This window comes from Leptosomus discolor, chromosome 1, assembly GCF_034619465.1.
Source record: "Leptosomus discolor isolate bLepDis1 chromosome 1, bLepDis1.hap2, whole genome shotgun sequence".
Classification (NCBI taxonomy): Eukaryota; Metazoa; Chordata; class Aves; order Leptosomiformes; family Leptosomidae; genus Leptosomus; species Leptosomus discolor.
The window spans coordinates 102013155-102040164 of NC_141391.1; the positions used below are offsets into that span (position 1 = coordinate 102013155).

At 48.0% G+C, this 27010-nt stretch overlaps 1 protein-coding gene across 3 annotated transcripts in view; it reads left to right on the forward strand.

Moving 5' to 3' along the window:
• The window catches only part of RUNX1 (RUNX family transcription factor 1), a 169306-nt gene that overhangs the window by 75407 nt on the left and 66889 nt on the right, over positions 1-27010 (forward strand). For 2 of the 3 annotated variants that reach the window (XM_086482482.1, XM_086482490.1), the window contains exon 2: positions 22690-22943. In XM_086482482.1, coding sequence (XP_086338608.1) covers positions 22690-22943 — 254 coding nt within the window. Of the gene's footprint in view, positions 1-22673; positions 22944-27010 lie in introns of those variants that run through there. The other variant, XM_086482498.1, reaches the window with a different exon arrangement.

Genomic DNA, 27010 nt, shown 5'->3' on the forward strand with positions numbered 1-27010 from the left:
TGATGGTGCTTCTTTGGCTCCTCAGATCACATCTGTCCTTCTGGCTAAGATGAGAAACGGTAGGTAATGTTACCACACACACACTTCTTTTTTTTTTGGTCAGAAAATGTCAGTTCATCAAAATTAAAAATTTTCACAAAAACTTATGTACTGGTTTTGACCAGAAAACACCCTTCAGCTTCTAGAGTGGGATGTCAGGTCAAACTGGAGACTGCCTCTGCAGCCATGCCTGGATGTGGGAGGCCCTAGTCCTGTCCCTCCTCCAGCTGTACTCATCTGTTCCTGCAGACGGGACTCACTTCAACAGGAGAAGCTGAGAGAGCCAGTGGCTTGGCGGCTAGGGCTGTGCAACCTTTACCTCCTAGGTACGGCTGACCACCTGGGCAAGCCCCCTACCAACTGAGAAGGTTTGAAGGCCCACACAGCAGGAAAACTTTCTGAATTATTACACTCAGACAGGACATGAGGTCCCAGCTAGCCCTGCATCAGATCTCTTGGCAAACCTCAAGTAACCAAGAGGTGCAAGGTCTTCAAGATGGTAGTAGAGGTGTTGGTGGCTTGTTGAAATCTTCACGGGAACAGCTCTGCCAAGCTTCTAGGTGTGAGGGTTTTTGGCATTTTAGCATTTTAGCTGTACTGTGACACATGTGCCCAATGTTTTCAGTTCTGTATTTCAAACCAGGTTAGTCTACACCAGTCTGAGTCCATGGGCTAGCTTTTGTGCTGGTACAAGGCCAGGGAGATGAGGGAAGCTGAGCTGACAGAAAATGTGTTGGTTCTGCAGTGATTCTGGCTGAGTATGGCTGAGAAAGTCTCACGTAACACACTTAAGTTTTGTCTAAAGCACATAGATGGGTGGCTTTGGGTCGGGGAGGTAATGGGCACTGTCACCTCTTCCCAGTGGCCATGTAATTACAGTCTGGGGTAGCTCTCAGCACAGGAGAGAGAAATGAAAACTGCTCATCAGTGCAGATACAGCTACTGCAGACATAGCAGGGCAGAGAAGCTGGCACTCAGAGTCAATGGAGAGTTGGCATTTGGCTAAGGCACAGGCTGGCTGGGTTGGCATCATTGCTTGGACAGGTCATTGCAAAGTTCCTTCTCCTGGCTGGCACCGGCACAAGACTTTGTGCTTCCTTGAGCCTGCAAAGCTGCAGCAGAGCTCAGCACAGGGATGGCCACGCAACACAGAAGAGTCCCAAGTGCTGCGTAGTGTGTGTGCTGCTACCGCCTCTGAAACTGCCACCGAGTGACCCAGCACTCGGTGCTGGCGGGGGGAGGCACATGGCTGTGCCCCCAGAGTGGCAAGTCAGCAAAAGTATTCCCACGTTGCAAGGCTCCACCTTTTTCTAAAAGTAACCATTTCACAACTCTTTGACTTTACTTAAAGGAGGTAGTGATGGAAGGACAGCTCATGTCAAAAAAATGAATAATGGATAAACATGCTTTTGAGCACTTTCAAATGTCTAGTAGGAAGCTCCAAAACAAATGAAATTTTAGCTGTTGTTCCAAATGTCTCACAGAGTTCAGTTTCACTGGAGAACGCATCCAGCTTCAGCATGGTGAAAGTGCACATAAATAGTATCCCTATCCAAAAAAGCCCTGGCATTTGAATTTTCTCAGTAGCTATGTGTATTTTTCAGTGGAATCCACCGTTGTCCAAAAGTTTGGCAACCCCCTCAGAGACGCAGGCAGATGCCCATGACATCCCGCTTCCAGAAAAACAACTTGTTTCAGAAAGGGGTTGCTAAATGCTCTGCAAAGAGGATGTAGTGCTTCAAAGCTAGTTAAAGACAGTGTTGCATGTCAAAAACAGGACGTGTGCTCCATCCTGTTTCATTCTTACTTGCCTCTTTGGGTTTTTTTGGTCTGCGTTATGCTTTTTAAAAATATGTCAGTCATTTATCTCAGTTCAGAGAACCCTAAAAATACTACTGTTCATAAAGAGAAACTCTCTGCGCTTTATTGGGTAATCTCTCTGCACAGTCTTAAAAAAAAAAAAAAAAAAAAAAAGATTGACAGAGGCTAGATGTTAAGACAGGAAAGGAACATCAGATGATATTCATTTCCTTGCATGTTTTTTTGTATAGCACAGGCCACAGAACCCCATCATTTCTATAGGGAGCCCAGACCCTTGTGTTTGAGAAATGTGAGTTTATCAAAGTGTTGCAAGATACATAAAGGGATGTGTATGGTAGCCCAGTCATTTCACAGTGTTCCTGTCTTGTATGTTCAGTGAAGGTTTTATTGTTAACATAAAGCTGGTTTGGACAGGTGTCCTGCAGCATGTGTGGGGATGTTAAACACAATATATAAAAAGACAAAATGCTGCGTAGCTTTGTGAAACCTGCTTTTGTTAACAGGGCTTTTTTTACAGTTTTGGAAAGCTGTATGGCTAATGTCCCTTCAGTCTGAAAACAGAAGCCATTAATCTGCTTTCACTTTTCATATTACCTTCTAATGGGATGCCATCAAATGGCACAGCTACTTCCATTTTACTTCAGATTGATGTTTACTTTTGCTTTACGAAACAGATTATAAAGCTCCCCAAGGGCTAATCTTAAAATTTGTGCAATGCTCCAGATTACTGAGATCAAAAAGTTATCTCAGTCCTGACTTCCAGATGATCTGAGCACCAATAGCTTCACTGAAAGTCCATGAGAGTTGTAGGTCTTTAACACCTGAAAAAAAAAACAGATTCCCTTTTTTTAAGCTAATGCCTTGCCGAAATGTATGTGTTCCTTAAATAAGTATTGGGTCAGAACTTACTACTGGAGCAATGTTTGCAGCATATATGTACAAATTAAGAATACCTCTTTTTCAGGCCCTCATAACCTCCCCTCTGCCCCTTCCCATCTCCAGGCTAGCACTGTAGCATACACCTGAAAAGTGACCAGTGGGACAGTGAGTGCAGTTGATGCAATAAAAATTTAGCTGGCATTTGATTTGCATGTTCGTTTGACTGTCTTTGCACTGTTGAATACACACAGTGTGAGTAAAAAGCGTTCATCTGAAAGGACTGACAGTTTTTTCCTAGAATTCCAAAATAACCAAACCGAATTAAGTGATAAAGAAAGTCAATCTCTTCCATTCTCTGTCAACTAAGATATTATATTAGGGAAGAAAAGTATGAAACCCAAATCTATCCTGTGTCTGTAGTTTAGTTTTCCCTGGAGATCCATCCTTTCTGATGACAGCATCCATGTATCTTGCATAGCCCCACCATTCCTTATCTTTATGTAAATGTCCACAAGGTGCTTACACCCTGATAGATGGGCAACAAACAATAGGAAAAGGAAGGTGAAAACTGATAATAAAAAAAAAAAAAATGAGAGGGCCGAGGACTAAAGGTCCGTACATTTCAAAAGCTCAAACCTAACACTATAGGGAAGGGTGGAAAGAAGGAACCTTTTCTGTAGAGTTAGTGTCTGAAGATAGCAGCTAGCAGGGGGTGCTTTATCTGCCCTGTAACAGAGGGGCTATTGCATCTCCACCGAACCACTGTCGGCAAAGCCCAGGAAACATCTTGCTGTGCAGTTGATGAAACATTTGCCTGAGGTCTCTCGCAGGGCTCCTGTGGCAGTTGAATAATGTCATAACCCAGGATTGTGTAAGAGTTGTGCTGTTTCATTTCATGTCACTGAGCTTTCTGTTGGGTTTTTCTTTTTTTTTTTCCTCTTTCCATTCTTTTCCTTGGGAAAAGGATTAAGTTTCTTGTGCAGGTCTCTCCTTTACTCAGGCAGTGTTAAGACAAAGTTCAAAAGAAAGGAAAATAATGTACCACTTCTTGTTTTCCTGTTCAGTACAAAAACAACAGCCAAACAGCCCCAAACTGTTTCTGGATTAGCCTTTCCCAGAAGTACATTTTGTTTCATTGTCCCTTTTATACTGGCTGTGGTGCAAGAGTTCCTGTGATTCCATGGGAACTGGAAGCTGCTCTCACAGACCAACAGCTTCGGCCGTTCCTGCAATAGCTTAAGCACACGCGCAATTTTCCTCATAGGCAATGTTGCATGTGTTGAAGTGTTTGTAGGGCCTGAAGGTTTGTGGCCACATGCTGACAAGTGAGATTTTAGTGTTTTTACAGGGTATAATACTTAAAATACTAACAGTGGTCTCTACTTGAAATGTGAAATTTGGCCAGCAGCAAATCCCTAGTAAATCTCATAGCCTTTTGTTTCCACATGCGTTCCCTGATTTCATTAGAAACATCCCATCCTGGAATCTGGAAAACACAGAACAAAAAAAAAAAAAGAAAAAAACCCCCAACAAACAAAATCCCCGATATCAGCTATACATTTGGCAACATTTCTTTTTGTCTACCCAGATACAACTGCTCCTACTTGATTTTGTTTCCTCTTGTCACTGTGTACAACCATCTGTCCATTTTCTAGGAGGAGAAATGGATTACAAAAGATGAGGTGAAAAAGTGCAGGGAATACTTTTGATATCATAGCCAACACTCCCCTCCTTAAAATTAAAAAAGAAAAAAAAAAAAAGAGAGGGAGGGGATCACCGTGTGGGGCACTAAGAACACAGGGGTTTTACAGTGCTGCGGTATAATAGATGCTGTGTAAATCTCCATTGCAAGCTGGGTTCTGGTTGTCCTCTTTGCCTTTTGCGCTCTTTCAGTGACTGCAGCATTTTGGCATGCACTGCAAAACACCTGGACTAAACTTTCGAGTTTAGTTTAACACTTTTGAAAATCTCTCTACCTGTCTGTCCATTCTTTCCTCCATTCATCCATATATCTATTCATCTCTGAATTCCTGTGAAATTGCTGAATTTCGCGCTTGGTGACAAATGTGACAGGCCCTTATATATATATATATATATATATATATATAGCACTTGTACACTTGAACACTTCTAGGAAGGATTATTTCCTCTTAAACAACGGAGAACTGAGTTGTACATCACTTCGCCTAGAGAAGAAATTTCAAGTTTTGCAGATACTGACTCATATTTACGGATTTATCAGAACACAGTGGCCGACTTCTGTTATCATTTCTCATACAAAATTCCCATCCCGTGGATGTCACTGGAATTATTCCCATGTACAGGGGGAAAGAGATTTGGCTTAAACTGTCTTGTGTATCTACTGGGAAAAAAAATCTCTTCATAGTCAGAGGCATTCTCATGATACCACTGTCTGGTGCTAGTGACTATAAAACAGTCTGAGAAGGGGAAGTCTGCAGAAAGAGTCATTATCCATATCATTACTCTGTTTACTGGTAGTAGACCCTTGCACCTTTGAAACAGCGCATCAGCTGAAACAACAGGAAGAATCCCAACCTGGTTTCTAACAACAAAACTCTGAACTTAAATCTTCATCCACTGCAACTCTAATTGGGCAGAGAAAAATCATCTGAGAAGCTAAATGAAAATTACTAGCCTATAAATGCCTGAGGCAAAAAAAAAAAAAAAAAAAAGAGAGAGAGAGGGAGGGAGAGGAGAGGAGAGGAGAGAAAGACGGGAAGTCTCATGTGAGTTTGGTTAGTGGAAGAAAAAAAAAACGTACTAAGTATGGCTGCATGTCATTTTTCAATTTGCTCATGTTAAATAATGATCTCTAGGGCAGAGAAAGAGTGGAGTGAAAAGGAAGAGCTCTCCCCTCATCTTGTTTAGTTTCTGCTGGTCTTTTGCAGTGTCTGGCCACTGCCTGGCTATCATATAAACTTAAACATGAACCATGGACAGTTTGGTATGTCTTCTCCTCTATCCTGGACCATGTACCTGATGAGGAAAAACAGAGCAGCCACTGGCTTTTTTGGTAAAGACTTCTTTATCTTCCTTTTAGAAAGCTTTTCTTTGCATTGTCATGAAATAGAAATCTTGATTGTAAAGTAATAGAAAGTATTGGGTGAAAAAAATCTTTAAAGTAGTATAATTTCTGTTGGAGCAAAACAAGGAAATCTCTCACTGTGTGCGTGTGTGTGCATTAACTTCCAAGAGACAGCTGAATACGTACGGGGGCTTTCGCTAGTCTGTTAAGTGTGTTGCAAGCCTCTTTAACTGAATCAGTTTCTTCAGAGGAAATACTTTAAAATAGTTTTTATTTCAAAAGCTTGCGATGGGGGTGCCATTGAAGCTGGAGGGAATTTTCCTACTGAGCATGGCGGTGGAAGGTGATGTCCGTTTGATGACACTTAATGGTCGATAGTTTGCAAGTTTGCAATAGTAAAGTGATCGTGGAGGACCAGGTACTACAAATGGTCATTGTCAATCAATTTGAGTCCCAGGGTTATGATCACTAGTCATGCTCTTTTATACAAACTAAAGGCTCAGGCTATACGCTTGATGAGATTTCAATCCCTCAACAATTACAGCGGAGTAGAAATTTTCCCATCAAAGTGCCAAAGATAACTTTATCACAAGGATATTTTAGGTAAAATAACAGGAATTTTAACAAAACATTAACATATTGTATAGACCCTGACATGCTCAATTTTGCTGTGTGTCTGTAGAGAATAAGGCTGCCTTTTCCAGCATCACTGGTATCTCCTGCACAGACAGTGTGCCAAAGAGAAAGACATTGTAGAGAAAGACAAGGGTTTTTTAACATTTGGCATACTGACAAATTTGTTTCTTTTCTATAATCCTGGGGCTAGCTTTGTTCTTAGTGACTTTTTTTTCTGGTAAATGTTTACTGAACTAAACAAATAGGTATCTGTGTGCAAAAGGGTTTTAGAGCAAAATTTTAAATATTTCTGTGTTTCTGATTTTAAAAGATCCAGTGAAGACGAAGGAATTAAAGTTGGGAATAAAGAAAGGAAGATCTATGTTTTTTTTCATTCCTGCTCAGACATTCCTGCGCTTTTTCTCTCCCACCCCATGTTTTAGCAAGTTTATATGACACCTTCATCAGGGGGCTGCTGTTAACATTAACTGCAGCAAAGCTTCCCTTTGCAGTTAGAGGAGGGGACAAATTTCTTCTGATTTATAGTCTGTGAACCCCTTGAACTCTGAATTCCAGTCATCCAAAATCAGTGCCGAATTGAGAGGATAACCATTTGTTTCTGTTGAAGAGCACGTGGGAAAATGGCATTGAATCTTTTTGCAATATACCTAAGTGCTAGATAAAGCCTGACACTGAGGACTTACCATCTCAGTGCTAAGAGGTGACATGCAGGCTGTGACTGCCAGAGGAGCAGCCATGTGCCATGCCCCTGGGACAGTCTAGCCTTTTCCTGGTTTGCTTCTACAGAGCTTCACACACACTGCAAGCCCTGAAAAAGCCTGCCACACAGTTGGGTGATTTATTAAGCTTTTCAAAAGCAGGCAAACCAGTGAGACATTATTTTTCTGACCTGTCCAGGGCATAATGAGCTGTGCCTAGAGTAAATCTTGGTGTTTGTGGGATGCTTTCTGCTTTGTAAGGTACAGGGATTCTTGGTGGTTATCTTTTTCATAGTATCTGAGAAATTCACCTCTTAATTTCATGCTTGCGTGGAATAAAAAGCAATTTGCAGAAGGATCATAAGATCCCAGAAGGCTGGAAAGGACCTCTGGAGGGTGTCTGGCTCAGCCCCTCTGCTCAAGGCGGGCCACCTAGAGCTAGTTGCCCAGGACAAATGTGAGTGTCAAGTTAGAAATGTTTGTTGTATTTCAGATTCTGTTTTTAACAGATGCACGTAATTCTTGCTTTGCAAGATGCTGAAGATACTGTAGATAAGTAGAATGTTAAGTGGCTGTCATAAGAGATGGTTTGTGTAGCGCATTAACTAAATGAGCATTTACCTTTGTTTAATATTGTCCTGTGTAGGTTTGATTTAGTGGTGGTAACTCACAGCTAAAAATCATGCAAGAATGTTTTGTGTTGGCTAAGAAAGGCTAAAACATATTGCTACATGTGTCTGTTGCCTAACAAAGCTAAAACTAAAGCATTTACAGTCCCTAATTTCATAATTGTGCCAATGAGCTAGAGGTAAAACAAATTAAAATATCCTGTTGTCTTTTAGCATGAACTTGCCAATTTATAGACGGCAGGTTGTGCCACTGGGTATCACGTGCAACATCTGTAGCTGGAAAGCAGTAGACAAATACGATCTTGAGCTAATCTTGCTAAGCTTTGTTCACTCTATGGCAAATTTCCTTTTAAAAGAGTTGTGTATTGTAGCTGGTATTCAGGGAGCCATTTATTATGACCTGCTGCCAAGAATATTTCATGATCTTGAATATTCTATAAGGTTAGGGTCTATTTCAGGGCAGATTTTTAGCAAGACAGAAGTTAAAGGTCTGGAATTACAGCTTTCATACTCACCTACCCTGACACAAATCAGGGCCTTGCATCTAGAATTGAGTAAGCAGAGAACCAGGCTCATGGGGAACTTTGTAGCTCAGGGCACACGGGACACATTGGGTTTTGTTTAACCCTACTAGATCGTCACCCACTCCCAGGCCACACAAAGGACAGCCCTAAGGTGGTCGAAGCCCAGCATCACTGTCTGGGGACAAGGAGGCATCAGAGAGGAAGAAGCAAGGGGTGGCAGGCTGCCTCAGCATCCCCATTTGGGATGCAGGGGGGGGACCTGACTCACCTCGGCTGCTCCCTCCCTGTCCCTGGACCACACTCTGTTCCCTCGCTGGCATACACAGATCTCATCTTGGACAAATGAGGGCAGGGGCTTTGGTACAAAGTTGCTCCTCATTATGACCTGAGGGAGATCTGTGGTTGAGATCAAAGGTAGTAGATGACATACCTGGTAAATTAAATACGCTTAAGAAAAAAAAAAAAAAAACAAACCCACCCAAGAGGAGTAACAATGACTTCCATTAAAACAAAGTAACGCTTTTGTAGCAATCATTTACACGTGTTTTATGTCCAATTACTGGTGGTGAGGGATGCCAAACTGACAGCCCTGGAAAAGCTACCTTCTGCCTCTGCGGGAACAGCAGTCCCTGGTGTACGGCCATCCTGCATGCTGCTTCAGGACTGCCTGCAAGTCCCCAGAGCAGAGCGAGGGGGTCCGGCTTTGCTCAACCTGATGCTTGTGGCAGACCTGCTCTCTGGGTTGCACAGACGATTGGGACTGTCAAAATGCCCCACAGACTTCCCTTCATGTGCTCGTGCACTGGTTTTCTTCCACGGGAAGGCAAAGCACGGGGAAGGAGGTGGTTCACACCTTGTTACACCCCTGTCACACCTGTAGTGCTTGCAGGTCACAGGTTCAGGGGTGGCCTCTGATGTCACCTCTGTTTCAGTCGCTGCCAGAGGGAAGATCTCCATGATTATTGAAGAAAGGCCATTCCTCCGTGCCCAGCAGAGCCCCGGTACCCTACACCAGCCATGCATGACCTCAGTCCAGCTGCATCCTAGGACCTGCAGGGAGGGAGTCCCAGGTCTTCCCCAAGAAGCCTCTCCTCACATCCCCTGCCCTCACTAGTGGAAAGGTGATCTTTTCTTCCCCTACAAGTTAAGCGGATATTTTGCCCCATCTCCCAAATGCCGTGAACCTCCTATGTCCCACAAAACTTGCCAATGCAGAGTAAAGTCTTGGCATAGTATTGATCAACACTGGAAGTGGACTGGGGTTTGCCCAGTATGAACTGGTATGGGCCCACCCATCTCAGCAGAGGCGTACTGTCACACTTTGACAGGAAGCTATTTTTTAAAGTATAAATTTGCACTGGAGTTAAATGAGAGAGATGAAGAAATTGTCGCAGCTTAAACAGAAACAGTGCTGAAAACAGGTAACTTCAGTCTCAGCGAGAGTGACGCTGAGACCAAGACTGACACCGAGAGTGACACAGAGACTAAATTTGCTGGCTTTCCTAAAAATTAAAAATAAGCCCATCCCTAGTACTGCTGTGCTAGTGTCTGGACCTGTTTTGGATTGTCCTTGGGGCATTGAGGGTAGGTCCAGTGCCACCGGATCTTCAAATTTTCCTGTGAAAGGGCAAAATTTAGCAGTTCAGAAATATCTGTCTTGGACATGAATGTCTTGGAAAGTCCTCATTGAACTGGCTGACACAGATAGTTCCTGCAAACATTTGCATCAGCCTAGGAGTCCCCTAAAATAATCCAATTGTGGAAGTCCCCTAAAAGAATCAAATTGTAAAACAGTTTTATGGGTTAAACTGTAATTGTAGTACCAAAAGAGAGTAACACCAAAAAAAAAAGTTATAAAAAGAAAGGAAATAATTTGGAAAATATGCTTGTCCTTAGACAAACAAAAATAAAACCCAGTAGAAAGCAACATACCATGAAGACTATCACAAAGAACAAACCTGCTGAGTAATTTTGATGCCTTTAGGCTTTGGGGAAGGCATGTTTTGAAAAGAGTGCAGAATTCGGCCTGTGGAACTCCAGCTTCCCCTTCTTGTGCCACTGTGGGATCAGTCATGTAAGATTTTAGTGAAGGGCAGTATATCCAACTGCACTTGTCATTTACAAACCCTAGGGCAATGCAGGGAATATATACACAGAAAGATGCCAAGACAGAGCTTCATCAATTATACACAGGCATTGCCATCAGTTGGTCGGCACAGGCAGTGCTTTGCCAGTGAGACCAGATAAGCATCAGGTCCTTTTGCTACAGGATCACTAAAAGTAAGTAAGATTCAGCATCTACATGCAGTCCTGAGCAGCTGATACTGAAGCATCATTAACACGGGAAGATCTTACAGCACTGGGAGTGTGTATCCTGTGTAAAAAGTGTCACACACACATGCACACTTGTACCAGATTTTTCTAACAAATTCCTATTATCAAACCATAAGAAGAGTTATAACACACAGATAAGATCAGTCCTAATATGTCCTGCTCTTTGCTAGGCATTGCCCTGTAAGCACATGCTCAGGCTAAAACTGCAAATGCATCTAACCAGGAGAAGTTCATCAGAAGTTTGCTGAAGCACATGCAGGTGCCACCGTAGGAGTATGTGGCTTTTTAGCTGGAGATTTTATTGTTAATCATGCTCAGAATTATCCAGATATTTCCTCTTTTTATTACTGTCATTAAGATCTATAACTGAAGAATCTGACACCATGTATTTCTGAAACTTTTCTAAGTGCTAACCACACGTCTCACAGCTGATGAGCTGGGCTGTACAGGAAGGCTACTGCTTGCTGGGTACAGGGCAGCTGGCATGGGGCTGACATTGGCACATCCAGGCTCAGACCTTCTAAGCACAGGCAGAGTCAAGCACAGGTGGGATGTTAAGCGGAGAAGAAACAATTTAGGAGATTAACTTGTGGCTTTGTCTGTGGCTGTGAGAATGCATTAGTGGTGCGGAGCGTGGTTTAATAGTGGCTTCACATCTCAGTTGGGCTTTTCTTCCTCCATCCTCAGTTAGATCAAGGGGTGTTGTGGTGAAAGTCCTGAGCATGGTCCCCCTAGCTGCTTGGAAGCAAAGCTCTTTTCTGCGTGAAGTCATTGCTGTGTGCATGAAGTCATTGCTGTGCTGAGGAGGGTTAAATATAAAGTGTGCTGGCCAGAGGACAGCAGACTGGTGTGGAACAGGCTCAGTTGCCAGCTGGAGGCACTCACAGGGACTTGTGCAGCTGAGACAGACACTGGGAGAAGCCTAGTTCAGGGCGAGGAACAGCTTCTAGACAAATCTCTCTCTGTGCCTCCTACAGAGGTACAGAATGAGGTATTTGGGATTTCATACAGAAATGAGGTATTTGGGATTTACTACTCCTAATCGCACTGAAATTCATGCTGGGAGAGGTTTCATGTTAGCTGTGGGTAAGGGAGCTCTCTGTGTCAGGATAGCAGTGTCTATCCCAAAGATCTCTCTCTAACCACAGCAGCTCCTGCTGAGGCTCACACAGCAAGGGTATTGCCTGTCTTTCCGGGGGGGGGGGGGGGGGGGGGGGGGGGGCCTGCAAAAATGTTGAAGGAAATCGATTCTGTTCCACACCATGTGCTGTATTTAGAATAGCAAACTGGATTCGAGACTGAAAGCCAGTTTCTGTCTCGCCTAGTCAAATTAAACCTGAAGCTTGAGCTGCAATAGTCTCTTGCTGCATCCCCTTTGCAACCTCCCTGGGAAAGAGATCTCAGTTGTTCCTTTGTTGCCAGTTTGTTGGGCAGCTGCTGGAAATGCTTTGCAAACTCACTGCGTGGACCACTCCCACATGGGCAATGAATGAGCTACCAGCATTTACCCCATTACCCTTGCTGGGTGATGGAACAAAAGGAAATAGAGAGAGAGAAATAAAACCTGTCCTGACCCTTAAAACCAGGAGATGACGGGAAGGAAGGGACAGGAGGAGCTAAGAAGCCATCACTTCACTGACTGCCTTTCCTAATAATATCACCTGCTGATACAAGCAACACCATACTGGGAATAACATCACCATTTTCTTCTGAACACTTCCTATTTCATCATTCTAGTCTGTCACAGTTTCTAAATGGTGAAAGTAATGTAGGAAGAAGAAAAAAGGATGAAGTTAGTATCCGTATTTCTCCTAGCTGTTAACTCCAGTCCAAAGTGTTGCAAGACCACAACTTTCCTTCTGGCAAGCCTAGGAGAGACAGAGCGTCCTGTGGAAACCATGTTTCTTCCTTTCTGTTATGCTGTCAGGAGCTCCTTTTCCTTAGGATCAAAGCATCTCCATATCTTGTTGACCTGAACTACAAATCTCTTATGTAGAGGGATAATGAAAGAATATTTTGAGATTTAAAAATCTTTCTGTCTTAATTTCACTGTCTCAAATTTGGGCCAAAGTTAGTAGTGATTTAAGCTTCTGTACAAAGCTTTTATATCTCTTATTTATTTGCTAAAGAACAGTGTTTATTTCATAAAACTACCCTGTAATTGAGGGTTTTTTTACTGACAGAGTGAAAGCCTGCTGGTCAAGAGGCCACAGATGATGTCCAAGAACTCCCCAGGTCAGCAGTAAAGTACAATGGGGGTTTCTAGGGAAGGAGCTTTGTCCCAAGAATACATTGAGGCTTTCAATCTCCTGCTTATGACCCTACAGGAATTTTTGCAATCATTTATAATTCATACTTAATTTTCTCTGAAAACCGAGCAAACAGACCCTGAGAAAGGCAAACCTATATGAAGTAATTTGGATCAGATGCAGTGTAAATGCTACCATTACATTCTGCCTATTAGCACCATGGCTATAGTGAATTATTTTTCCTAGACTGAGTACATTCAGTGATCTGAATCTCTGTCTGGTCAGTCACCGCTAACTGCAGGAGCAAAGTCTGGGGCACAGGAGGGAAATCTACCTGCACATCTCCTAGCATAAATCAAAATATCATCAGGGCTTCTCCCATATGAATTGAGCTGTCTGGACCACTCAGGGCCGGCTGACAGCTAAGCTGCAGTTCCCGCTCTGGTGGTATGCCCTTGCCCTCAGAGGGGCTGGAGGGGGGAATAAAGTAGCTATATTAGTTCTGTGCCATCTGCAGAATCCTCCTTATGCCAGAGTTGTTCCTTGCTGTCCAGGTGGGTCAGATCTACTGCTCCTTTTAAATGTCCTGGAACCAAATGAGCCAGACTTTTTTCCATTTTTTAAATTTTTTTTTCTCCGTTTGCTGGTACAAGGCATCTGTAGTGTTCCTACTAAAGCAAAAGATCAAAAGCCCAAATGTTACAATTAGTGCTGGAGGTTGTTATGATGTGAACCCGAGTACATAAAATGCCCAGAAAATACTAGGTGTGGGTGATGTTATCTGTGTTAATCTAGGCACATAATGAGCATAGTATAATGGCACACAATGAATATTTTTTAAGTCTCCAAACCAGCAAACACTTATACCACATGGCAGCTTTTCAACAATTTCCATTCCCTTCTCCACCCCATACTCCCAAGTATTCCAAGTAATTGGCTTCTCCTCTAGGGATTAGCCACAGTAGAATGATATTAAATGACTAATTTTCCTCTCCTAGCCTTTCCCCCCACCCTCCTTTTCATTTTGAACTGTGTGGAGAAAGAAATCATCCAAAAGATCTGAGTGAGTGTGTGCTTGTGTTTGTTTTCCGCAGCCTTTTAGAATGGCTTCAAAATCATCTGGGCTTCTAGGTCATGTGGTACATCCCAGCACTTTTTGGCTTTGCTTCTACTATTTCTTAAACTTTCCCCTCCAAGTTGCTTGTCAAGTTCTGACTTGTAAAGTTCAAGTGATGTTGAATCTGCACCTTCCCTGGGAGCGTATTCTCCTGCCTATTTGATCTTAGGATCAACATTGCCCCTGCTCTTAAAACTGAACTCATTTTACTTCAGTTGGCATCTGTTATTTCTTGTCTTATCATTTTTAACTAATGAAAACAGTCCCTCCCCTTCCTCTTCATGGTTGTCTTTCATGTACTTGTAAAACCGCAGTCACACTGTCCCCTTGGCTTCCCTTTTGCCCCAAATTACGCGTATGTATTTAATTCCTTTAATCTTTCCTTATAAGTAGTTCCTTACAGACCTTTAATCACTGTAGCTGCCCTTCTCTGTAATCTCTCTCATTCACTGATATACAGTCAATAACACAAAACCCATTGCTCTCCCTGGGATTTTGCTGGGAAAATAAGCCTGGATGCTCCCCCAGCTCTAGACGTGAGCCCTCTGCTTCCGCACCTTCAAATAGTCTCTCCCTGCTTATTGTGCACCAAGTACCCAAATTTCACTTCGAGGAAGGCAAAATGCATTGCATCCTGACTGCGCAGTAACGCATTTCACATGTCTGGTCCTCAGGTATGAGGACCGTACATGAGACAAACCGCCGAAAGGTATGCAGTGGAAACTTTAACCCAGTCTCCACTCCTACTCACACATTTACTGACAGCCACGTAAGACCAAGGAGAAAACTGTCTCACTGGTGATATATTTTAAAGCCAGATTGGGATGCTTCTCGTGAAGCAGAGGAGGAGAGAGGCACCCCCTGCCCTCTGCCTGGCTCTGCAGCCCCTGGCCCTGGGCACTAGCAGCAAGCACACGCCGCACACCTGCACGCTGACACACACCCACAGCAGGTGAGCACAAGAACGAGCCCAGCCTTGGCTTTGGCCCTTAACAAACCTCCCAGCAAAGCTGAGCCGGCCTGACTAAACGGCATAAGGGAGGGGGGACAGCAACACAGGCTGCTGCTGCAGAAACTTCATGATTATTAAATCTCCCCCTTGAGGAAATGGAGAGGAAGGGCGCCATGGAGAAATGTCTCCAGAGGTGGTGGCACTGGTGAGGTGCTGCATTGGTCACACAGTTAGGCACGCTGTGTTGCTGGGCATTGAGATTGCATCCATGCCATTAGGAAGAGTCAGCCGAATCGCATTTCACCACCCATATTTTTTGGGCTCTTCCCAGTCTGAGCTTCTCCTTTGGCTGTTGGTTTGACTCATGTCTTCACCCTGCAAAACCCTAGGAGGACCTGCAAAACTGGGGTTAACTCTTGATGTAAATTATCATTTTAGTCTCTCCCGAAAATTGCCCTTCCCCAGGTGTACCCCACTCCCTGCCCATCGCTGCCACCAGTTGATAGTTTGAGTCAAGAGAGATGCAGTGCTCTGGGTTGCAGTTTCCGAATGATGAGGGAGGTGAAATGGTAAAAGTTTGCTCCCTTCGTATATGTACGTCCAGGTCCTTGCCATCTATGTCTCTGATAACGTCAACTATTCAGATAACTCATTCCCCACATCCTCAAAACAGGAGTCATGTCTACCTTCTAAAATATTTTGAGTGACAAGACCATGGATTGGTCTGCCCTATTTGAAAAGAGAAAGGATCTCAGCTTCTGCCCAGGAAAAACAAGACAGGCTTTTGACCACTGTTATCACCTGGGGGTTCTAAAGGGAATGGAAAGTCCTTGGAAACTTTTTCAGTGGTAAACTCGGGTCACAAGTAATTAGATGCCCATGTTAAAGATATTGAATGAATATGTGCTATTTCATCTTTCCTCACAATCCCTCTGCTTTGCATAAGCTGAGCTGCAGCCAGTTTCTCCACTTTCAGAGTGAATAACCTTGTATCAGTTAACAAAGATCAAAGACGAGATCCCTGGAGGGGTTTAGGCACTTTCCCCTCCCTGAAACGGAGGGAAGTTAGACACCATACACCTGTGTAGTCCTGGCCACATTTCCCCTGCATGATGCTGGCCATCTCACATCTCGTTCTTGGTGGCATAATACATGGATTTTACATGCTGGGATGAAATACGCATATTTTATTGTGTGTGAGATCCCTTCAGGAAATAAGAGGAACCTTGTCTTTTTCTTCAGTCTGCTGCTTTTCTTTATGCAATGTTTCATTATTCCAGAGGCCCAAAAATAATTTAATATATCACTATAGCAATTGTTTTCAGGTCAGTCAGTGGGATCACCCACAATGGTAACTACAGTGCAGTAAATATTTGCAAGGGCAATTCGGAAGCCTGATCCTACAAATTTCATATGCAGTGCATTAACCCACTGTTTCATCGCTAGTAGAAGCAAGGCACACTTACACCACTATAACCATCTTTAAGAGAGTCTTAATACATATATTAAATGAATTCAGGTGCAAGAGGGAGGAACTGACCCACTGAATAACGCCACGTTAAGCCCAGATGCTCCAAACAATTAAGTGCATGTGTAATTGCATTCCCCACAGAAATTTCTATTGCATTCAGCAGGAATGCCACTAAGAATGAGGTTGGGCATGTTTCTAAGTGTTGGCAATATCAGGGTCTGTAGCCAGTTCTCTCCATTTGTGCTCATACGGTACATGTGCCAGCTCAGTTAAGGTCTGCATTTTTTTCTCCTTTAACAAAACAGGGGTTTTGCCTGCCTTGTGCAAGTATTCTCCTGTCCCACACAAATCCAAACCCTTGTGAACAAGTGTCCATTGCTGCCTGCTTGGCCAGGGACTATTTACCTGTGCAGTGGGAACTTGCATTGTGTTTAGGCTCTAATTCAGCCTTCGTAATTTAGGCTGTTTAAAATTCAGCCCTAAATTGTTGCTCCCTCTCTCCTATTTCCGAGGCTTTTGCTTAACTGTATTATGTAAAAAGCTCGGTGCTTTGTGGTCGAGTAATCCTGCACGACAGAGGCAAGGCATGGTAGATAGAGATTCACTTGTGGTTTGTTTACGGCTGTAATAAATTGATGTCAAAATACAAATGTAAGCAGTGCTGAATGTGAGTTGGTAAAGTTATAACACAGGCTGTGATTCCCACTTCAAAAGGATTCTTGCACAAAAGACTGTCCGAGCGCAAGTCTTAGCAGTAGGGACGCTAAAAAGTCTTACCATGTGAGAAGAAACATCAGCTTTAAATACCTTGCATCGTTCCCTTACTTTGCCTTATCATTGTCATTCCCGCAAACTGCTTAACTCATTAATTCCTATTCTTCCAGAGTACCTCCACAAGATATAGTAAAAGGACAGTAAATTGCTATGAGAGTTCCTCTCTTTGTCATGCAAAAATAAAATTATAAGGAAGAAAATAAATTGAATTAGCTAAACATACTAAAAAAAAAAAAAACCAACAAACAAAACAAAACAAAACAAAACAAAACAAAAACCAAACAACAACAAAACACAACTCTACCAAGAAAAAAACAAAGCCAACAACAACCGGCGTGTAGTTAGTGTTAATGGGAATATAAAATAAATAGCTCGATGTGTATCAAAATATCCTCACCACGATATTTTCCCTATATACCCTCTTTACTTAACTCCTTAACTTACCTTGCAAAAGTCTGGCTTCTGTGCAGTTTAAAAATAATACCGTCACCTTCAGTCTACATTAACGATCTTCATCTCAGCATTGATAATGCTTCTAAGTTATAGAAAACTGTAAGCATGTAGTATTTTCTGCACTTTCTGTTAAATCGTGGCATTTTGTATCTTTCTGACTACCCACGTGTGTAATACGTGTAAGCTTATTTTGTATTTGTAACACGGAGTTCAGATTAAGGCGGGATGCAAAGCAGCAAGTGAAATTCAGTTCAACATATTCATTAATTTAAATATAAAATACTCCCTAGCTCTTGACTAAAAAAAAAAAATCCCCAAACACTATATGCGTATTTTCACATTTTAGGCAATGTATGCAGATGCAGGTATATCAGTAAAATAACTCTTCTTATCTCTTCAATGCCCGTAAAAGGTTATCGGCCACTAATATACACCACACAGCTTTTAAGTTGTAGTTTATAACAGCCATTCGCCTGTATATTTTTTTTTCCTTAAAACAGAAGGAAATCTCTCCCTAATAATTTAAATTCGGGATAATTTCATACAAGAAAGAAATAACGGTGTAAGAGACGGAATTAACAAAATAATTAAAAAAAAAAAAATCACGCACAAACCACAGAAATCTGGTGTGAAAGAGAAAGCTTTCTGCACCAAATTCAACTGCTTAAAACAGGGACCTGTTGCAAGTGCGGCGGGAGGACGGGCTGAGCCGCGCTCTGCCGCTGCGCCCCGCGAGGAGCCCCCCTGCCCGCTCCGCGCTCCCACCGCGGCGCTTTGGCGGGGCCGGGCGGGGAGGGGAGAACCACAGAAAACCGGCACCGCGTCTTTTAGTAGAGGGGAAGGAGGGGAAGGCGGCAAGGGGCAGGTCATGCGAAGATGAAGCTGTAACCCTCCGGCGCGGAGGCGCCACGGGGCAGCCCCGGGATGGGCAAAGGGACGGCGGGGCCGAAGGGGACAGCCGGAGCCTTGCAGCCCCCCGTAGAGGTGAAAGCGCTCCCGGCCCGCGCTGGAGGGGGGCGAGGAAACCTACACCTGGCGCTTGTACCGCGAATTTGGTGGCGGGCGACCGCGCCGCTTCCGAAACTCAGTTGCGCTGCGCGGAACTCCGCGCAAGAAGCCCTGCCCCGCGGGGCACCCGGCGCATCCCTCCTCCCGGCAGCAGGCTCCGGCAAAAAGCCGGTTTCTCTCACCCAGGGCACTCCGTCTGCTTTCAGTTTAATTGCTTATAAACCAGGTAGTGCGAATGGCAGGAGCTCGCTCTCTGCTCCCGTCCCCGCAGGTCGCCAAAACGCGTCCCGACAGTTATTTTCCCAACTCCCGAGCGTTGCCAAAGCGGGTGACGGCAAAACCGAGGATCCCCTCCGCCCTGTCCTCACCCCCCGGCCCTATGCGCTCCGGGACGGAAGAAAGCCAGCGGCGGAGGGGAGGGGGGGTGGGGGGTGCCGGGGGCTCCCGGCCAGCTGCCGCTCAAGGCAGCTCTCCCCGCGCCCCAGGGGATGCGGCGGGTCGCGTCCCCGCGGGACTGCAGTCCCCCGTGGGCTCTGGCGGGGACCGTGCTGGCCGCGGCGGGCCGAGGAGGCAGCGGCCGCCCTCCCCGAGGGTCGCCCCGCGGCCTCCCCACACCCCCCGCTCCCCTCTGCCGGGCTGACGGCGGGCGGCGGGCCCCCTCTGCCGGCCCCGCCGCGGAGCTGCACCGAGGGCCGGCCCCCGGGGCCGCCGCCGCCGCTGCCACCTCCTTGCGCAAGGTCCGGCGGCGGGCGGCAGCCCCGGCCCGCTCCCCGCGGCACTTTCCCAGCCCGGTTCCCCGCGGCGGGAGGCGGCACCGGCGGTGTCCCCTCCGCGGCCGCGCCTGCCCCTCCGCACGCACTCCCACCCCGCCGGCCCCGCAGCAGCTGCCGTCGCTCCCCTTCACAGCCCGCCAGGCCCCGGGGGAGCGCGGCAGGCCGCTGAGCTGGCGGGGGCGGCGGAGGAGGAGGCGTCGCGGGGGTGGCCGTGGGAAGGGAGGAGGGGGGCGGAGGCCGTACCGGCGGAGAGAGGAGACACGGATGAACGAGGGGTGTGACATTTCACGGAGGGACCCCCAAGGCTGTGCCGAGAGCGCGGCGGGGACCGGCGGGGGCTGCGCCGCGACGGCGGCAGCGGGGCGGGATCGCCCCGTTCCCAGCCTGGGTTACGCCAGCAGCAAGCCCACGACATTCGCGACTAGCACCAAAAAATAAAATTTAAAAAAAAAAAAAAAAGGAAGAAAACCACCAAAACAAACAAAAACCCCGACACCAGCCCAGCCCGAAAAGACAGCCACACCTCCACTCGGCTTCCACGGTACCAGAGCCCCGCGGGCCCGGGCCGGCTGGCGGCCCGCTGCTGCCCGTGCGGCGCTGCCCGCCCGCCAGACCGGCCTCGTCCCCGGCCGTGCTGCCGGCAGGCCCGGCCGGTGGCTGGGCTGTGCCGGAGTGGGGGGATGTCCCCCGGCTGGGGGCCCGGCGGCCGCACCGACATGTCGAGCGGTGACGGGCGCCCCTCGGGGCCGCGTCGTTGTCCGCGGGGGCGGGAAGAAACGGGTCGGACGGGGGACGCCAGCCCGGCGGCAGTTGCCGGTGGGGCCGCCGGTCCAGGTGTACCCACTCCGCGGGGAGGAAACGCCGCCGGGAGCTGGCCTGGGGGGCGCGGGATTGCCCGGTGGGGTGCGCGGCCGGCGGCGGCCGTGTGCCGGGGCGGTGTCTGCGGAGGCGCGGGCACCTTGTGGGCACCAGCCGCTCCTCGGGGGCGGTTGGTCTGTAAGCGAAGGACGAGCGGGACCCGCACCGGAGGCGTGTCGAGCCGGGGGTCGCGCCGCTCTGGCTTCCCTAACCACCTCCCCTCCCCACCCCGGCAAACCGCAAGCGCGGAGCACCCTGCACATGGTTGCGGCGGGCCTCGCCGCCGGCGCCTTTGCGGTGGGCTGGGGAAGCGGCAGCCCGCGGTCCTCCCGTGGGTGCGCGGTTGCGGTGTCCGCGGCGTCCCGCCGACCCGGCGCTCACCCCCCGCGCCCCACAGTAGCAGCGGCCGCGGCGGCGGCGGCGGGCGCGCCAATTCCAGGAGCCCCTGGCCCGCGGCCGCGCCCTGGCTGCTCCCGGAAAGGGCTGTGATTGGCCGGCGCCCTCCCCGTATGCAAAGCAGCCGGGGGAATGACATTCCTCCGCACTCCGCCCGCCGCAGCCAACTCGCTCCCGGCCACCTCCATTCATCCCGGCGGCGGCGGCGGCGGCGGGGAGCGGGCGCCGGGCGGGCGGCGCGGACCCCAGCGCGGCGGGGGCGCGGAACGGCAGGGCAGGGCACGGCCCGGCACGGCCCGGCACGGCACAGCCCCGGCGGCCGGCAGGCAGGAAGCCGTCCTGAGTTCCTCGCGGCTCCCGTGAAGACCCGAGAGCTCTCCGCTGTGGAAATGCACTGCCCGTGAGCGGTCGTCTGGGCTGAAGGCTGTCACTTCCAACCCTGGCTGACAACTTTGAGCTTCCCCGGTTCTTTCCGTCTCTCTCCGGGGCGGGGGGGGGTGTCAGCGGCTCCTCCACCCCCGCCCGCCGCCGCCTCCTCTTTTGCGGAAGGAAAGCTTTCACTCGTTCAAAAGTAGTGGGTTTTGGTTCGGGGTTTGTTTTTTTTTTTTTTTCTTTTTTTTTTTTTTTTTAATTGTTGCTGGTTGCTTGCTTTTGGTTTTCAGTGTGTGCGTGTGCGTGGGGGCTCTCCACGCAGGCTGGCAGTATCCATCCCGCTTGGCTGGAGGCGGCCGAGAGAAAAGCCATGTTTCCGAAAGTAGGCTTCCACCTGCTGCGGTTAAAATATTGTTAAGCAGCCGGTTCCTGTGGCCGAATTAGAGGAAGACTGCCTCAGATACTGAAAAAGAAAAAAAAAAAAAAAAAAAAAAAAAAGAATTGGCAATGACTGCCGAAGTTGTTGCAGACTGTTGGTTTGACTGCTGAGGAGGACGTGAGTGAGAGAGAGAGAGCGCTGTTGCACACACAAAACCACAGAGAGAACCCACAATTTAACCAACATCCCCAAACCCAAGTTTTCAGCTGTGGACCTTTTACCCTCAGAGCTTGCGATCGGCTGCGACCTTTCTTTAAACTGATGAAAGACGTTATACCAAAGACAAGTACAAAGATAGAGATTTAAAGCTTGAATGCCATGCACTGAGCTTTTCTTTTCTTTTTTCTTTTCTTTTCTTTTTTTTTTTTTTTCTTTTTGCGCAAGAATGATTGAAAGGTCATGACACGAGTATTCTTAGAGCAACGCGAACCAAACTACTGAAGCTGATTTTCAAGGCTGCTTTAAAAAAAAAAATCTCGCAGAGAACATTAATGGATTCCTGTTGTGTTTAAATTCTCTACAGATTATATTGTAAATATTTTATGAAGTATAGTATATGTGTGTGTGCGTGCGTGTGTGTACGTGAATATATATATACAGTTGTAGCCAGATGACCTTTGATCAGAAAGTCTAGATCGCGTACTGACTTCTTTGAAGACTGACCCCGAATTTCCCTTTCTTAACGAGCGATTTTTGCCTACGGAAGACGCTGATGTATTTTCTTTTCTCTTGGGACTGTAGAGAAATCACCTGGAAGAAACCGATAGGCAACTGACTCTCTGGGAAGCCCAGGCTTTGCATGTGTGTCTGACCGCGTCTTGTATTTGACTTGCCTAATTTTTTCCACGGTGCTCGGGAGTTTTGGAAGGAGCTTTCCCCCCGATAACTTTTTGCGTCACGGCCGCAGACTAGATGCACAGGCGTCGCGGTAAAGCCCCGCACGGACGACCCTTTCGCTTCTCGGATTAACGTGATCTGTTCCGCCGCGCCAGGAAGCCAAGAGTTAAGTCTCGGCGTGCTCGCTATCTCAGCCGCCTTCAGCAAAAAATTAACTTTGGGGACTGGCGTAGAAACAAGTTTCCCCCGGGTCCTCAGCCTGTATCCGTTTATGTTGGTCCCCAGAGAGCAGATCGCTGAAGAGTTACGCTCGTTTCGCTGTTTTGTAAAAACTCTGTGGAGGTCTTTCACTCAAAAGGCTTGTTGTGATGCGTATCCCCGTAGATACCAGCACCAGCCGCCGCTTCACGCCGCCCTCCACCACGCTGAGCCCGGGGAAGATGACCGAGCCGCTGCCGCTGCCCGGCGCCGAGCACAGCGGCGCCCTGCCGGGGAAGCTGCGCAGCGCCGACCGCAGCATGGTGGAGGTCCTGGCGGATCACCCCGGGGAGCTGGTGCGCACCGACAGCCCCAACTTCCTCTGCTCCGTGCTGCCCACCCACTGGCGCTGCAACAAGACGCTGCCCATCGCCTTCAAGGTACGTCCGCCGGCTCCCGAAAATCGCGCTTCTGGGGGCAGGGACGGCGGGGGGAGCAGGGCAGGGCAGGGCAGGGCAGGGGAGGGCAGGCTGCGGGCCCGCGGTTGCCGGGCGCGGGGCATGGGACGCAGACCCCCGAGCCCGGACCCGCACCCGGACCGGGACCCGTCGGCTGGGCGGGACGGCTGCCACCGGCGGGGAGGGAGGCCACGTCGGGGCCGGCGGTGGGTGTCAGCCGACCCCGCTCCTCCTTCCATCCTTCTTCCCGCGGTCGCGACAGCGTGGGAAGGCGCGGGGCGAGCGGGAGCGGCGCGGCTCTCGGTTGGGCTCCAGGCAGGAGCCGCCGGCGGCGCCCGGGGTATGTGAGGGGCTGGGCGGACTCCCTCCAGCCGCTGCCTCCCTCTTCGGCCCATTCATAACTCTGGCACTGAGGGGCGGCTCTGCTCAAAGGAAAAAGAAGGGCGGGGGGGAAAGGAGAGAAAAAAGGGCAGACCCGAGGAGTCTGGCTGCCCTGGGGACCAGATGCCGGCGCAGCCCGTTGCAGACGGATGCACGCGTCCCGGAACTGAAGGAGCCCCGGGCTCTCCCAGAAGTCGCCCACAGCGGCGGCGGGTCCCTCTGCGGGCAGCACCTTACTGGGGCTGCCGTCGACGGGAGGGAGACCCGCCCGCCGCCGCGGACTGGCCCGCAGCAAGCGCCCGGTGGCACGGGCCGGCCCCGCTCCGGAGGTGCCGGGCTTCTCCCCGCTGGGCTGCCAGTGGCTCCTCGGAAAAAAAAAACCCACATCTTTCCTTTTTTTTTTTTTTTTTTTGGCGGAGGCGGGGAAGGGGTGGCTGGTTTTTATAACGGTAAATGTCGGGGCCTACCCTGGGCAGACCCTGCGGCCGCTTGGGCTTCTCCTGTTTCCAGAGCCCTGCAGAAAGCTGCGCTGCCCTCTCTTACCGGGCCTGTTTTCCCGTTACCTGCGTTCAAGTAAAATTCATTCAGCACCACCCCACCCCCACCCCTCGCCTTGATCACCGTCTTTTTTTTGACTTGGGTCTATCGCTGACTTCGTGAATGCGCTGGGGCTTTTTGCTACTGATGTAGCAGGGAAAGGAAAAGGTAATTATTCTCGTTATCCTTTTCTCCGAGGCGGGAGCCGCAGAGACATGCAGCTCGCTCAGAGCCCCGGGGTTAGATTTAGGATCGGGATTTGTAAAGTTCGTGCTTTCTTTTGCGGTCCCTGCTAAACACCATCCGCCTCAGTATAACTTTTTCGAAAGCGACCAGACACGAGTCTTTCAGATGGCTTTTGGGAGGGAGGAGAAACGAGGGAGAAGTGAAGCGGTTGAGGTCCCAGAGCGTTGGGAAATCCCGCTGAGGAGACGGCTTTAGGGAAAAGTTTTATTCTGTCTGGAGAGTCTTCTTGTTTTACGCACATACGTCTGCGAAAAGGCAGGAACTAATCGGGAGGGTCAGTTCCTAAATTCACGCATTTAGATTAGTTATTATACTGTCACCCACGCACTAGGCAACTGCTGCTAATTGCTCGGGAAGCTCTCCTCCTGGAAGGCAGAGTTACGCCGTGAAACAGGCGTGAAAACCCGCTCCGCCCTGCCGGGAAGGGAGACAAGTGAAGTCCCCAAACGTGACTTGTGTTTCTCCTGGGGGTACCCTGCGGCCGGAGCCCACCGCGGCGGCCCCCCGCCGTGCCACGCGTGTCCGTCCCCGGGGCGCCCTCCCAGCCCCGGTCATCTCCCCGGCGGGGAGCGGGGAGGGGGGAGAACAAGAGGCAGCTCTGCCCGCTCCTGCCTGGCCGTCCGAGCGGCCGGCGGAAAGCGGTGCCGCCGCCCGGCCCCGGTGCCGAGAGGCCGGGAGCCGCGGGGTCCGGCTGCAGCCTGGAGGGGGCGGGGGCCGCTCCCCCCTTCTCCTCCCCGGGCAAGGGCGGGCGGCAGTCGGCTGCCCTGGTTGTGTGAAAATGGCCCGCGGAAAACAAACCCCGGGGGCTGGTTTCGAGAGACAGACAACGCCACTCTCATTCCCCGTCCCCGTGTCCCCCCGCCCCCGCCGCCCGCGGCTGGTGCAGCCCTCCGGTTTGACCAGCAAGCCCGCTCCCAGCTTCTGCAAACAGAGTAAAGGGTCAGGCTCTCCAAACAGAGGAAAGCAAGAACTTGTAACGCTGAGATAGTTTAACCTAGAAATAGGCAAGCAAATAAAAAAAAAAAAAAAAAAAAAAAAGAAAAGAAAAGAAAAGAAAAGAAAAAGACACCCCCACCCCCCCACCCCCCAATAATCCAGGAGAGGGTTTCCTTATGAGCTCCTGAAACGCTGTGCTGAGAGACACCTGCTTGCCGGGGCACTCCGTGCTTCTCGTCCCGTCCGCCCCCACCAAAACGCTCCTGCCGCGGACCGCCAAGAAATGAGTCCTGAAATAGTTGGCCGTGTATGAAACAAATCTCATTGTTTTTATACTAAATATTTAACGTTCGCAAAGACATTTTTAAAAGTTGTCATTTTTAAGATTATTTGGAACGGGAAGTAGAAGATAGAGTTCAGGTCATTCCTGTGCTGCCAATATCTTACTTGCATCAGACAAAAAAGCGCTGAGTTATATCAAGTATTTGATAACAACCGTTGCACCAATAAAATGAAAGAGACAGAGAGTTTTCAGGTTTCCTTAGAAAACTTCACTCACGGTGTTTGATCTTTCAGATCACGGTATTGTTTCAAGCCAAAATGATCACTTCCAGGCATTTTTTTTCCCTAAAATAAGAATGATTGAGAAACTTAGAAAATAATACATATTAACTCTAATAAGGTGCCATATAGATTCATTGTCCAAATGCTGTTAAGAAAGAATCTAAATCTTAATTTAAAAGGCCAGTTTTGTTTGATTGATGCGGCAGAAGTAGGTAATTTAGATACCTGGCAGCACTGCAACTCCAATACTCTTCTCGCTTCTCAGGAAATACGTATTTTTAAGAGCTAAAGAGTACAACAAAGTACTAGATAACTCCAGTCAGCGAGTCCCAACTTATCTGTTTAGTCTTTTTTCTAATGTAAATGTTTGCATTTCTGTTTCTATTGTCTGTGACTTTTAACTCTATTTTCTCTTCTGGGCTGTGTAATTTTTATACTTGTTTCTAATATTTTGTTCTCGTGTCTTATCACTGAGGTTGCCTTCAGTGTAATTTGAAAACAGCAATTTAAAATATTTGTCCTGCAAGAGACAGCTGACCCTGGATTCATGAAGGTTTTTCAATCCTTTAAAACACTGGCATATATTTCCTTAAATGAAAATGCAAACATTTGCATCGCAGGGAGGTGAGGGTAATGTCCCGATTTTCCCCTCTCCCTTTCTTGTGCCTTTAATATACGTGCATGCATTAAGGGTTTATGGTAACTTTTTAAGAACTGGGTGAGCGCGTTGGGTTTCCAGCTGCTGATCTTATGAGCCAGCGTGCCTCATGACATGACGCTGTGCAAGGAGAAGACTTTCTAGCTTAAATGTTTCAAGCAGGGACTAATTCATGCCAAGATCAGGGAAATTCGAAAAGTGCAACGCTGAGCATAGCACAGGCCACAGAAATGCATTACAGCACACAGAGGAGAACAAAAAGCCAAAAGCCTCGGCTGCAGAGGAATGGGAAAGAGGAAGTTGAAATAGATACATAAAGAGGGAATTTTGACACAGTGATTTTAACTTTGCATGTGGAAGTGAAAATAAGGGGTTTTCATGACAAATGGGAGAGAACTGAAGCGAGAAACACAGCCTCCTACAGAAGGAAAGGCTGTGAAATACCTGAGACTGGAGACCTCTCTTGTATTATGAGAGGTAGCTATGGCTGGGGAATAAACATCAAAAACAGACCAAGTAAAGCAATCACTGATCCTGTTTGGAAAGAACAAGTGTGATTAGAAACTCACAGCAATAAGACCGGACCGTGACAAGTTTCAGCCAATTGTAACTGCATGGACATAAGCTAGAAAAGGCTAAGAGGAAGGAAAAATATCGAGCTGCAACTCAGAGGACATGATGCAGGACTACTTCCTCTTAGAACATGTAAAAGAGGAAACAAAAACTA